At 46.7% G+C, this 14,974-nt stretch overlaps 1 protein-coding gene across 1 annotated transcript in view; it reads right to left on the reverse strand.

Moving 5' to 3' along the window:
• LOC115082468 (killer cell lectin-like receptor subfamily B member 1B allele C) overlaps window positions 1–13,982 on the reverse strand; it is a 69,615-nt gene extending 55,633 nt beyond the window's left edge. The window contains exons 1-2 of the mRNA XM_029586697.1: window positions 13,848–13,982; window positions 13,651–13,761 (exon numbers count right to left, since the gene is read on the reverse strand). Coding sequence (XP_029442557.1) covers window positions 13,651–13,761; window positions 13,848–13,959 — 223 coding nt within the window. The 5' untranslated portion in view covers window positions 13,960–13,982. The remainder of the gene's footprint in view (window positions 1–13,650; window positions 13,762–13,847) is intronic.
• Between the last annotated feature and the right edge of the window lie 992 nt (window positions 13,983–14,974).

Genomic DNA, 14,974 nt, shown 5'->3' on the forward strand with positions numbered 1-14,974 from the left:
CCAGGAAAAATATCTATGCATCATAGTGGATAATACTTTAAAATCATCGGCTCAGTGTGCTGCAGCAGGCAAACAAGCAAATAGAATGTTTAGAATTATTAGGAAGGGAATGGTTAATAGAACGGAAAATATCATAATGCCTCTATATCGCTCCATGGTGAGACCGCACCTTGAATACTGTGTACAATTCTGGTCGCCGCATCTCAAAAAGATATAGTTGCGATGGAGAAGGTACAGAGTAGGGCAACCAAAATGATAAAGGGGATGGAACAGCTCCCCTATGAGGAAAGGCTGAAGAGGTTAGGGCTGCTCAGCTTGGAGAAGAGACGGTTGAGGGGAGATATTATAGAGGTTTTTAAGATCATGAGAGGTCTTGAACGAGTAGATGTGACTCAGTTATTTACACTTTCGAATGATAGAAGGACTAGGGAGCATTCCATGAAGTTAGCAAGCAGCACATTTAAGACTAATCGGAGAAAATTCTTTTTCTCTCATTGCACAATAAAGCTCTGGAATTTGTTACCAGAGGATGTGGTCAGTGAAGTTAGTGTAGCTGGGTTCAAAAAAGGTTTGGATAAGTTCTTGGAGGAGAAGTCCATTAACGGCTATTAATCAATTTTTCTTTAGGGAATAGCCACTGCTATTAATTGCATCAGTAGCATGGGATCTTCTTAGTGTTTGGGTAATTGCCAGGTTCTTGTGGCCTGGTTTTGGCCTCTGTTGGAAACAGGATGCTGGGCTTGATGGACCCTTGGTCTGACCCAGCATGGCAATTTCTTACGTTCTTATGTTCTTATGTTCCTTCAGTTCGTCAAATGTCCTGAGTCTAAGTTGAAGACCTTATAGAGCCTGGGAATATTTCATTTATTGATGCCTGGAGGGTGTTCATTCAACTGGAAAAGTCTTTGGTGCTTTCTCTCTCTGAGCTTTGTAATTTCGTTGGAGCGGTAATGTTTAATTTGGTAGAACATAAATAGTGCCCATTATAAAAAAAAAAGGGGGCATGTTGCAAATGGCGGTTGAGAGAGAAGAGAGAGAGAGATGCTCACATATAAGCGTGGGCACTAGTAACTCAGGGTGACTTTTGGGGTTGGGGTGGGTTTTGGGGGGCAGTTTTACATGCACAGTCAGAGGTACGAACAGCACAGTTGACATCAGTGAAGATTTTCTGTCATTTGGAGTGATGGAAGGTCAAAGAAGAGTTGATGTGTACAATGTACTCTCTACCTAGCTTGATTGCAGCTAGGTTGAGAAGGAGAAGGAAAAGGCAAACCAGTGGAAAAATTGTTAAAAGTGGTAATTTCCTTGATGTGTGCATGTTGTAAAATACACCAACTTACTTGTGGAAGTCAGGACTTATTAGAGCAATTCTTATTTTAGTTTCAATGTACATGCGTATCTTTTTAAAACAGCTGGATAAAGTCTTTACTTTCAATTCATTGAAATACATGGTTCCACTGCATCGCATGCATTTGCAATAAGCCTCCATACGTGAATATGCTGAAGGGTCAAGAAACACGTATTTTATAAAATACGCATATAGGGGCAGATTTTAAAACATACGCGCGGTCGTGCATTTGTGCAAATTGATCGCGCCGAGCCCTAGGGGAGCCCCGCTGGATTTCCCCATTCATCCCCACCTTCCCCTCCCTTCCTCTCCCTGTTCCGCCCCCAACTCTAAATAATTCCCCTCCCCCCATACCTTTGTTTTGGAAGTTGTTTTGGAAGTTACGCCTACCAGAGGCAGGCGTAACTTGCGATCCCCAGCCCAGTGGCAGTGCGGAGGCCTCTGGCAACGCTCCATCCCGCCCACGGACCGCCCCGCCCCCTCCCCACCCCTTTTTTCAAGCCCCGGGACTTACACGCATCCTGGGGCTTTATGCGCACCGCCGGGCCTTTTGAAAATAGGTCCAACGCGCGTAACCCCCCTATGCGCGTAAATCCTTGAAAATCTGCTCCATATTGTGCACATGGGTTATAAAATACCATGGTAAAAGTATGCACTGCCATAGACATGTGCATATGCCATTGTGTGCACTTGTTTGAAAGTTATGTTGTAATGGTTTAATGTTCTCAAACTTAACTCTGAAAAAGTTTGATTTTACCAGTCCTGAGCCCAAACAGCAAATTAAATCATGGACTGAAATCTACGCAAGTGACACAAAATAAAGGTGTCCAAAGCAAACTGAATATAGCATAGCTACAAAGTGCACACTACATTGTATAATCACAAGGAAAGCTCAGAGGCTTAACCTGAGGCTGGAGAGATAAAATCAGGACTTTTCTGAACAGTCCAGAAAAACCAGAATAGTTGGCAACCCTACCATGCACTCACGAAATACGCCCAAATACGCGTGTAAATGCCGTGACACACACATCTAAAAAATGTCCAAAAAAGGGCAGGGCATGGGCATGCCCTTGGTGGGGTGTGGGAGTTTTGGGGCCTGGCCAAGAGATGCGCATGTTACTACTTACGCGCTCCGGCACGTGTTAAGGTTCACTGCTGCGTAACTTTGCTGCTGCTATGGATGATGTGTAAGTCATAAAATTATAGGACTGAGCCATTTCTGAGGGGTTTAAAGGGTCCGGGAAAACTGGTGGAAGGCTATCAAACCAACAGTGGTGGGTTATGGGGCCGAGGAGAATTTGTGGGAACCTTCCCACAACATCCTTGATAAGGAGCTCCTGAAAACCTTTCATAGGACTCACCCTGACAAGCCAAGGCCGCGTAGGGGGAGGCCTAGAAGGGGGGGGGGGGGGGTACTGTTACGCACCACATCCATGTCCGGCCCGCCCATGGGCCTGCTCACCTCTCTGGTTCCATGGCAGGTCCCGGGTCAGCCTCCCTAGAGGCAGCTGCGAGCTCTTCCAGGCCTCGGCGTCCTGGGTCGGCAGTCGCCGGGCCTTCCACTATGCACCAGGCCTCACGCCAGAGTTCGTCGTTCTCAGTGGCATTGGCCATGCCCCTACATGTGCGCACGCGGACCGCATGGCCTCTTGTAGGGCCAGGGGTGGGTCCTAGCTCTGTGGCGCACCCTGATTGATTCCCTGATATAAGGAAGTCCCTGCCTGCACTTTCTTGCCTTGGCAATCAGGTTAGCATTGTGCTAGGTTGTCACTGCATTCTGAGCATTGTTCCATTCTTGTTTCAGTCTCGTTCCAGGATCCTTCTGTTCCAGCCTTGTTCCAGCCTTGTTCCTGCTTCCTCCTGTTCCTGTGTCCTCTTGTTCCTGTGTTCATCTGTTCTCTCCCCAGGTAGTATTTCCGGACTGTCTCACTGGTACTGACCATGGCTTGCTCCTTGACTCGCCTGCCTTTTATTTATTTATTTATTTAAAAATGTTTATATACCGCTTTTACAATTCGAAAGAATTAATCAAAACAGTTTACAACCAAACATGCATAATAATAAAAAACATAACGGTTAAAAAACAAATTAAAACTAACAATTAAAATAATAACACAATAAACATTCAAGACTTGCGGTTTTTTAAACAATAAAATAACAAACGGAGTGAATGAAAAATAAATTTCGTATGGGTATTATGTGAATTGTAGAAGATGGAACTGATGTAATGGATGAATGAATGTTTTTATTATGAATTAGAAGATAGGGAGTATGCTTTCTGAAATAGATAAGTCTTAAGTCTTCTCACCTTGGCATGCCTGTGACCTCATCTGACCTCCGGAACCTGACCCCTGCTTTGTGGACACTCCTCAGAATGACCCAAAGATTCTGACTTCTGCCTGCTTGACCATGTCACCAGATTCTGGCTCGGTTCCTTGCTTTGTCATCACCTAAACTGTTGTGGTCCTCCTTGCTCCATCTGACCTCTAGCCTCAAACCTGATCACGCTCCTCTCCTGTCTGTGGGCGCAGCTATCATCTCTCCAAGAGACCCTGCGAGGCCCAGCTAAGTCCAAGTGGCCTGGGTCCTTACAGGTCCACCTGGGGGGACCATGGGCTTCCAGTGATGAAGCTCATCCCAGCCTCTGTCTCCTCCAGTGCTCCACCCCCTGGAGGCAGGTGCTTCCCGGGCCCTACCAGAGAGCCATTCTCCACTGCTCCAGGACAAGGGTCCAACCCAGAGCGCAACAGGATGTAGAAGGTGGGAATCACTCGGTGTTTGTCTTAAAAAACAAAATCTCTCCTGTTCATTAAAAAATCAACCCTCAACCTGACCTTTAAAAGTCCTTCAATAACACGTTTTATAGTTGGACTTCAGTACTACTTTAAATGTAAATATGTATTACTTCCATTATGTATGAATATAAACTAAATACATTTATGTTTAAAAACCAGAGAAAGGAAGTGATATCTGGCATGGCAATGGACCTGTTGTTTACTGCAATACACACAAGTAATTTCCGGGCAGAGTTCCATTGCATTTTATAAACTGTGTGGCAGCTGCCAGAGAGTTTATGAAATACTTGCTTAGCTCTATGCATGTCCACTTGTGCTTGAAAATTCATTACCATGGACAATTTTGAATGCTGGGATCTAAAAATTATTGTGAACGGATTTGAGTCCTGAGGAGCTCTGTACAAAGTAAGGCCAAGAGACATAGAAGATATAGGAAAAAAGTGTGGACAGTCTTTATTCCCTGCAGCATCTGATAGAGTGAGATAGAAGGGATAGAAATGACTGGGGATGGTCTTTATTCCCTGCAGCATCTGATAGAGTGAGATAGAAGGGATAGAAATGCCTGGGGATGGTCTTTATTCCCTGCAGCATCTGATAGAGTGAGATAGAAGGGATAGAAATGCCTGGGGATGGTCTTTATTCCCAGCAGTGTGTGATGCAATGAGATAGAAGGGATAGAAATGCCTGGGGATGGTCTTTATTCCCTGCAGTGTGTGATACAGTGAGATAGAAGGGATAGAAATGCCTGCGGATGGTCTTTATTCCCAGCAGTGTGTGATACAGTGAGATAGAAGGGATAGAAATGCCTGGGGATGGTCTTTATTCCCTGCAGTGTGTGATACAGTGAGATAGAAGGGATAGAAATGCTTGCGGATGGTCTTTATTCCCTGCAGTGTGTGATACAGTGAGATAGAAGGGATAGAAATGCCTGGGGATGGACTTTATTCCCAGCAGTGTGTGATACAGTGAGATAGAATGGATAGAAATGCCTGGGGATGGTCTTTATTCCCTGCAGTGTGTGATACAGTGAGATAGAAGGGATAGAAATGCCTGCGGATGGTTTTTATTCCCTGCAGTATGTGATACAGTGAGATAGAAGGGATAGAAATGCCTGGGGATGGACTTTATTCCCTGCAGTGTGTGATACAGTGAGATAGAAGGGATAGAAATGCCTGGGGATGGACTTTATTCCCTGCAGTGTGTGATACAGTGAGATAGAAGGGATAGAAATGTCTGGGGATGGACTTTATTCCCTGCAGTGTGTGATACAGTGAGATAGAAGGCAGAGAAATGCCTGAGGTGTTGCGACCCTGCCCGCGAGGAGCACGTGCAGGCTCTTACCTCCATGCAGCCAGTCAGGCCGCTGACACTCTTCTCGTCCCCAGAATCAGCTGGGGCCGTCCCCGCAGCTGTTTCCATGCAGCCGGGTCCTCCATTGCTGCTTCTACCTCTCCCCGACATCCTGCTTCACTCCCAGGGGTCTTCAGCCGGCAGAGAGGCCATCCCTGCCGGTGCCTGCAGCCTGCTACAGCTCCCTGCTCGTCCTGCAGCCAGCTCTTCTTATGCTTCCTGCTTCTGTCTTCGTGGCTGGAAGCCGCTCCAGCAGCCTGCCCTTCGTCCAGCTTCACGGAAGGGCTGCTCCGCTGCTTACCAGCTTCTCCTTGGGCCTTCCACGTGGCTGGGAACACCACCAGCGGATCCTGCTTCTCTTCTCTCCAGCTTCCTTAGGCGCGGGCACGTGTCTCTCGTCTGTTTTTCAAGGGCCAGCGAGGTGTGGCTCTCTGCTGACCCCTCCCTGGGCGTTTTCCTCTTCAGCTCTACAAAAGGGCTCAGCGTTCATTCCAGCTTTGCCTTCACAAGGAGTTGGTCACTCCTGGGATCCTGCTGTCCTTCACTCCAGGAGTCGTCCTTGTTCCAGCACTTCTTCAAGGTCTTGTGTTTCCTGTGCTTCGTTGGAGCTCCTCGTCTTGGCTTAGTGTCTACGTTCCAGTCCTGTTGTTGCCTGCTGTTCCAGATGTCCATGTTCCAGCCCTAAGGTCTGTCTCCTGATCCAGTATCTGTGTTCCAGTCCAGATGTTGCCTCTCCTATACCGATGTCTGAGTTCCTGTCCAGTTGTCCTGGTACACTGGCAATCCATGTTGTGGTCCGCGACCAGCCCCATGGGTGGGCTGAGTAGGGCGCTTCATGATGCCGGCCTTGTACCTCGTTCCTGAATATTCTGAAAGCCAAGTACCTTGATCCTGAATCTCCTGAGAGCCTTGTACCTTGTTCCTGAGTCTTCTGTACGCTTGGTACCTCGGAGCAAGCCATGTTGTGGTCCACGACCAGCCCCATGGGCGGGCTGAGTAGGGCGCTTCATGATTCAGGCCTTGTACCTTGTTCCTGAGTCTTCTGTACGCTTGGTACCTCGGAGCAAGCCATGTCGTGGTCCACGACCAGCCCCATGGGCGGGCTGAGTAGGGCGCTTCATGATGCAAGCCTTGTACCTTGTTCCTGAATCTTCTGAAAGCCTAGTACCTTGTTCCTAAGTCTTATTTATTTATTTATTTATTTATTTATTTATTTATTTAACAGTTTTATATACCGCAGTTCAGGTAACAATGTTACTAATCACTTCGGTTCACATTTCAACAATTACAATGACAATATAAAGAGTAATTTATAAAGTCTTACATAGAACAGGGAGAGTGAAACTTGGATAATAACTTACAATGAACAGGTAGAGAAAAAATTATATACAAATAGCTTATAAGAACAAAGCTTATAAGAGCAGAATGTGAAGTCAATGAAGCTGTCTTGGAAAGCCCTAAAGTCACTGTCTTGGAAAAACCTAAAGTCACTATCGTGAAATTCGTTCGGAGAAGCAAGTGCGCATGGGAGATTATTGATGGAAGGATATTGAGGAGGTGTCAAGGGGAGGAATTCTTCAGTGGTGGTCTGTGAGAGGATAAATGGGTTATGAAAATGCTTGGTTGAATAGCCAGGTCTTAAGTCTTTTTTTGAAGGTGGGTGTCGATTGTTCGAGCCTGAGGTCTGGAGGGAGTGAATTCCAATGTAACGGGCCTGCGGTGGAAAGGGCTCTTCTACTTAGTGTTGTTTTGATAGGATGTGCCTGTAGAGTGCCTCTCTGGCCTTGTCTCATAGGTCGGGAGGTAGTATGAGTCTGTAATGGGATCGTGAGCTCAATTGACGTGGAGTTATGGATGACTTTGTGGGTGATTGAGAGGGTCTTGTAAAGGATTCTATATTTGATTGGGAGCCAGTGGAGGTTCTTTAAGATGGGTGTTATGTGGTCCCTTTTGTTGGATTTTGTTAGAATCCTTGCTGTGGCATTCTGTAGCATTTGTAACGGTTTTAGTGTGTTGGCTGGTAGCCCAAGCAGCAAAGAGTTGCAGTAATCTATTTTCGAGAAAATGATTACTTGTAAAACAGATCTGAAATCCTGGAAGTGTAGGAGGGGTCTTAGCCTCTTTAAGACTTGGGAGTTTAAAAAAGCATTCTTTAACGGTTATTGATGAAGGTTCTGTAGTTAAATTGATTATCGATGATGACCCCAAGATTTCTGACCTGTGGGGATAAGACTGGAAGGGATAAGGTGTTTGCGTTAGATAATGAGAAATTGCCATCTGGGGAGATGAGAAGAAACTCAGTCTTGTTGGAGTTGAGTATCAAGTTTTTAGTTAGAAGGTTGTTGATAGCCAGAAGACAAGCGTTCCAATAGAGCATGGTTTTGTGTAATGAATCTTTGATCGGTATGAGGATTTGTACGTCATCAGCATATATGTAGTGTGTTAGATTAAGACTGGAAAGGAGCTGACACAGCGGGAGAAGATAAATGTTAAATAATGTTGGAGATAGCGAGGATCCTTGCGGGACACCAAATGTGGATTTGAAGGGAGGCGATTCTTTGTTGTTAACCTTAACTTTGTAGAACCTGTTCTGGAGGAAGGAAGAGAACCAGCTGAGGGCAGTGTTTTTGATGCCGATCTTGGAGAGACGCTCTAAGAGAATATCATGGTTCACTGTGTCGAATGCCGCCGTTAGGTCGAGAAGGATGAGCAGACAGGATTGTTTTTTCTCAAGGTTCCTGAGAATATTGTCTGATAGAGATAAAAGGAGGGATTCAGTACTTCGGGCTTTATGGAATCCTAGTTGAGTTGGTGAGAGTAGGTTGTTATTGTCCAAGTATTCAGAAAGCTGTTTATTTACTATTCTTTCCAATATTTTGGCGATAATCGGAAGATTTGCTATGGGGCGAAAGTTGGCTGGGTTATCAGGTGATAGATTTGGTTTTTTTAGAAGCGGTTTCAAGATCGCGAGTTTGAGAGGGGTGGGGACAAGGCCCTGTGCTAAGGAGGCATTGATGATCTGTGATATTGGAGTCGAGATGTATTTGGCACTTGCAATTAGGAGGTTAGCTGGAATCGCATCTATTGGGTGGGAAGATGGTTTCAGTTTTTTTAAGACGTTTTCAATCTCTAAAGTGGAGACAGTCTTGAAGGTCTCAAGGCTTGAAGTGAGTAGTTTGGGTGGGGTGAATATATGATGTGGGGCAGGGGCTATCTTTTCCTTAAGTGGGTCAAAGAGGTTGGAAATTTTGTTCATGAAATAGGTGGCCAATTCAGTGGCTTTGCTTGCTGCTTTGTCGTCTGGAATAGCGAAGGCAGGTGGTTTGGTGAGGGAAGCAACCAGTGAGAAAAAGGCTTTTGGGTCGAAGATAAAATTGTGAATTTTTTGTGAGTAGAAATCCTTTTTTGCTTGAAGAATGGAGATCCTGTATTGGTGCATGAGAGTTTTAAAGGCTGCAAGGTTTGACGTTGAAGGGTTCTTGCGCCATGTCTTTTCTTTGTTTCTGAGTTCGCGCTTTAAAATTTTTAACTTAGGAGTATACCATGGTTTTTTTGTATCCTTGTTGGTTTGGATTGTTTTGGTAATTAGAGGGCAGTTCAGGTTAGCCACTTTGCTTGTGATTTTGGACCTGGATGCTAATGCAGAGTTAGCGTCTGTGAGGTCCATATGGGTTAATTTGGGGGTTAGAATGGAGATGAGGGTTTCAGGGTTGCAAATTTTTCTGAATTGCACTGTGGATTTCTGTGGTGCCTTAGGGGTAGATTGATAGTTTAGTAAGATAAATTAATTAGCTTGTGATCAGACCATGGTATTGTCCGGCAGGTTGTGTTGGAAGAGGGGGTGAGGCTTTGGTTTATGAAGATTAAATCAAGGGTGTGACCAGCTTTGTGAGTAGGCTCATTTATGAGTTGTTTGAAGCCCATAAGGTTGAGGGTGTTTAGGAAGGCTTCACAGTTGGATGAGCGAGGTGTGGCATCTACATGGAGATTGAAGTCTCCCATCAATATGGCTGGAGCGTCAGTGTCAATGTGCTTGGCAATGTATTCTATTAAAGTCTTCTGAAAGCCCAGTACCTCGTGCCTGAGTCCACATCTGTGCCTGAGTCTACATCGTCCCTGAAGTCTCATCTGTATCACCTTGTTCCGGTCTTCGCTGCCCTTGCCTCCATCCGGCCTGCCGCTTCTTGCCGTACCATGCAGCAGGTCCAAAAGGGCTTGGAACGGTCAGAGGACTGTTCATAAGACCACCATTGCGTTGTTGTTCTTCCAAAGCGTGCAGGTCCGGAGGAGGGTCAGTATCTCCAGTCTTCAGTCCAGCCTCACACCTGAACAGCCCATGCTTGGGCATGCCTCGCCTACCACGGCACCTCTTCGGAGTTCCTCTGGGGTCGAGCCGTGGCCCAAGAACATACATCTCCTGGTAAGAGGACCGCTCTCCTAGCACACCACAACATGAGGATGGTCTTTATTCCCTGCAGTATGTGATCCAGTGACATAGAAGGGATATAAATGCCTGGGGATGGTATTTATTCCCTGCCGTGTGTGCTACAGTGAGATAGAAGGGATAGAAATGCCTGGGGATGGTCTTTATTCCTTGCAGTGTGTAATACAGTGACATAGAAGGGATAGAAATGCCTGGGGAGGATCTTTATTCCCTGCAGTGTGTGATACAGTGAGATAGAGGGGATAGAAATGCCTGAGGATTATCTTTATTCATTGCAGTGTGTGATACAGTGAGATAGAAGGGATAGAAATGCCTGGGGATGGTCTTTATTCTCTGCAGTGTGTGATTCAGTGAGATGGAAGGTATAGAAATTCCTGGGGATGGTCTTTATGCCCTGCAGTGTGTGATACAGTGAGATAGAAGGGATAGAAATGCCTGGGATGGTCTTTATTCCCTGCAGTGTGTCATACATTGGGATAGAAGGGATAGAAATGCCTGGGGATGGTCTTTATTCCCTGCAGTGTGTGATACAGTGAGATAGAAGGGATAGTAATGCCTGGGGATGGTCTTTATTCCCTGCCGTGTGTGCTACAGTGAGATAGAAGGGATAGAAATGCCTGGGGATGGTCTTTATTCCCTGCAGTGTGTCATACATTGGGATAGAAGGGATAGAAATGCCTGGGGATGGTCTTTATTCCCTGCAGTGTGTGATACAGTGAGATGGAAGGGATAGAAATGCCTGGGGATGGTTTTTATTCCCTGCACTTTGTGATACAGTGAGATAGAAGGGATAGAAATTAGGGATGTGAATCGTTTTAGGACGATTAAAATTATCGTCCGATAATTTTAATATCGTCTTAAACCGTTATGGAACACAATACAATAGAGATTCTAACGATTTATCGTTATAAATCGTTAGAATCGTGAGCCGGCACACTAAAACCCCCTAAAACCCACCCCCGACCCTTTAAATTAAATCCCCCACCCTCCCGAACCCCCCCCCCAAATGACTTAAATAACCTGCGGGTCCAGCGGCGGTCCGGAACGGCAGCGGTCCGGAACGGGCTCCTGCTACTGAATCTTGTTGTCTTCAGCCGGCGCCATTTTCCAAAATGGCGCCGAAAAATGGCGGCGGCCATAGACGAACACGATTGGACGGCAGGAGGTCCTTCTGGACCCCCGCTGGACTTTTGGCAAGTCTTGTGGGGGTCAGGAGGCCCCCCCCAAGCTGGCCAAAAGTTCCTGGAGGTCCAGCGGGGGTCAGGGAGCGATTTCACGCCGCGAATCGTTTTTGTACGGAAAATGGCGCCGGCAGGAGATCGACTGCAGGAGGTCGTTCAGCGAGGGTTCCTGCGCCTCGCTGAATGACCTCCTGCAGTCGATCTCCTGCCGGCGCCATTTTCCGTACGAAAACGATTCGCGGCGGGAAATCGCTCCCTGACCCCCGCTGGACCTCCAGGAACTTTTGGCCAGCTTGGGGGGGGCCTCCTGACCCCCACAAGACTTGCCAAAAGTCCAGCGGGGGTCCGGAAGGACCTCCTGCCGTCCAATCATGTTCGTCTATGGCCGCCGCCATTTTTCGGCGCCATTTTGGAAAATGGCGCCGGCTGAAGACAACAAGATTCAGTAGCAGGAGCCCGTTCCGGACTGCTGCCGTTCCGGACTGCCGCTGGACCCGCAGGTTATTTAAGTCATTTGGGGGGGGGGGTTCGGGAGGGTGGGGGATTTAATTTAAAGGGTCGGGGGTGGGTTTTAATGTGCCGGTTTTGCGATTTTACGTTTTTTCGATTTTTCACGATTTTTCACGATATTTTACCCCCCCAAACGGCAACAATACGATTCCCTCCCCCTCCCAGCCGAAATCGATCGTTAAGACGATCGAGGACACGATTCACATCTCTAAAATGCCTGGGGATGGTCTTTATTCCCTGCAGTGTGTGATACAGTGAGATAGAGGGGATAGAAATGCCTGAGGATTATCTTTATTCATTGCAGTGTGTGATACAGTGAAATAGAAGGGATAGAAATGCCTGGGGATGGTCTTTATTCTCTGCAGTGTGTGATTCAGTGAGATGGAAGGGATAGAAATTCCTGGGGATGGTCTTTATGCCCTGCAGTGTGTGATACAGTGAGATAGAAGGGATAGAAATGCCTGGGATGGTCTTTATTCCCTGCAGTGTGTCATACATTGGGATAGAAGGGATAGAAATGCCTGGGGATGGTCTTTATTCCCTGCCGTGTGTGCTACAGTGAGATAGAAGGGATAGAAATGCCTGGGGATGGTCTTTATTCCCTGCAGTGTGTGATACAGTGAGATGGAAGGGATAGAAATGCCTGGGGATGGTCTTTAATCCCTGCAGTGTGTGATACAGTGAGATAGAAGGGATATAAATGCCTGGGATGGTCTTTATTCCCTGCAGTGTGTCATACATTGGGATAGAAGGGATAGAAATGCCTGGGGATGGTCTTTATTCCCTGCAGTGTGTGATACAGTGAGATAGAAGGGATAGTAATGCCTGGGGATGGTCTTTATTCCCTGCAGTGTGTGATACAGTGAGATGGAAGGGATAGAAATGCCTGGGGATGGTCTTTATTCCCTGCACTGTGTGATACAGTGAGATAGAAGGGATAGAAATGCCTTGGAAAGGTCTTTATTCCCTGCAGTGTGTGATACAGTGAAATAGAAGGGATAGAAATGCCTGGGGATTGTCTTTATTCCCTGCACTGTGTGATACAGTGAGATAGAAGGGATAGAAATGCCTCGGGAAGGTCTTTATTCCCTGCAGTGTGTGATACAGTGAAATAGAAGGGATAGAAATGCCTGGGGATTGTCTTTATTCCCTGCACTGTGTGATACAGTGAGATAGAAGGGATAGAAATGCCTCGGGAAGGTCTTTATTCCCTGCAGTGTGTGATACAGTGAAATAGAAGGGATAGAAATGCCTGGGGATTGTCTTTATTCCCTGCAGTTTGTGATACAATGAGATAGAAGGGATAGAAATGCCTGTGATTGTCTTTTTTCCCTGCAATGAGGTACAGTGAGATAGAAGGGACATAAATGCCTGGGGATGGTCTTTGTTCCCTGCAGTGTGTGATACAGTGAGATAGAGGGGATAGAAACACCTGGGGATGGTCTTTATTCCCTGCAGTTTGTGATACAGTGAGATAGAAGGGATAGAAATGCCTGGGGATGGTCTTTATTCCCTGCAGTGTATGATATAGTGAGATAGAATGGATAGAAATGCCTCAGGAAGGTCTTTATTCCCTGCAGTCTGTGATACAGTGAGATAGAAGGAATAGAAATGCCTGCAGATGGTCTTTATCCCCTGCAGTGTGTGATACAGTGAGATAGAAGGGATAGAAATGCCTGGGGATGGTCTTTATCCCCTGCAGTGTGTGATACAGTGAGATAGAAGGGATAGAAATGCCTGGGGATGATCTTAATTCCCTGCAGTGTGTGATACAGTGAGATAGAAGGGATAGAAATGCCTGGGGATGGTCTTTATCCCCTGCAGTGTGTGATACAGTGAGATAGAAGGGATAGAAATGCCTGTGATGGTCTTTTTTCCCTGCAATGAGGTACAGTGAGCCCAGATACATAATGTGCTCTCTCTTCTGTAGTGCATTTGTTTTAATGAAATATATAAACACACTATAAAATGACTTTATTATCTAACAAAGTGTTTGAAGAATTCCTTGCATCTAAAGTTTACCTTTCTGGTTTCTTCCCATCCTTGGAGATTCAGGGCTGATCTTCTCCACTGCCTCTGGGTTTCTTATATTACAATATGAGATCTTCTCATCCTCCTGCTGCGCTGAAGAGCCTTCCAAGGAATTATTCAGAGGTTAGGGACAGGATCTGTGCCCGGGACTGAGAAATCCATCAGCCCTATGAATACCCAACCTTTACCTGTGGAGCGAGGTGGGGATGGTTTGGGATTCCTCCAGGTCCCTTCTCCCAATCTCTTATCAGAGTAGGTCTGCGTCTCAGGCATGGCAATCGCCTCTCGCTCTGCGGGCATCTCTTGTGGGGAGATAAAATGTGCAGTACAGGCGGAGCACAGGAAGTCTGAGGTAGCATATCCTGAGAGCAAAGTGGTCACTGAAATGAGACGTAAGTGACCAATAAAATCCCCCCATCTCAGCTCTGGGTGTGTTTGTCCTTAACAGTCCTTTCATGGTATTCAATTTAAACTTTCCAGTACAATAGAAGTTTGTTGAAATGGCAGGCACCGGAGCCTGAATATCTATTTTACAGGTTGCGACATATCCATGGGTTGACACTGGCATTTCTCAGTACTTCCCGGAGGCACACACACGTACGCAGTTGGGTTTTCAGGAAATCCATGCACATCTATCTCATGCATATTCATTGGAGAAGTTTTGAGCTAGGTCAGGGTGTGATTTACATTTCCAGCATCCGTAGGCAGCACAGAGAGGCAGTGGCGTAAAGCAGCAGGTTCCCCCTCCTTCCTCCGTGATCCAGGATTAGGGGTCCACTCCCATCCCACCCCCCTCTCAGTTTCTTACCTATACTGGAGTGTCCCCATCCCGTGGCAGCAGCAGCTTGAAAAGATAAGTTCAGCGTGGGCCTGCCCTGCAGCTGCTGTTTGCACTAAAGGGCCTGCAGAGCCCCCACTCATTCCTCCCAACAGGGGGAAGGATGTTCAGGGCTTGTAACAGGCGGCGGCAGGCTGCCACGGGATTGGGACACAGCCACCTCAGGTAAGCACCTGGGAGTCAGGCTTGCATCGAGGCAGCGGCAACACTCCAGCGCCTATCAAACGCCGGCACCGGAGGCAGTTTCCTCTGTTGCTTGCGCTTAAATCCAGGCCTAGGCTTGGTGTGGCTCTAAGAGAGCCCTGGGGAAACACTGGCACATGTGGTACCCAAACCTGGAAAACGTGAATTCTGTTCACCCTTGTATTGGAATGGCTTAGCTAGAACGAAAACTGACTGACAGCCTGGTGAGGCTGCACTGCTCCCCTCCCTGGTGTCCAGACAGAGAGAGACAATAAAAATACTAGCACTGCTGCA

Source organism: Rhinatrema bivittatum, chromosome 1, assembly GCF_901001135.1.
Source record: "Rhinatrema bivittatum chromosome 1, aRhiBiv1.1, whole genome shotgun sequence".
Classification (NCBI taxonomy): Eukaryota; Metazoa; Chordata; class Amphibia; order Gymnophiona; family Rhinatrematidae; genus Rhinatrema; species Rhinatrema bivittatum.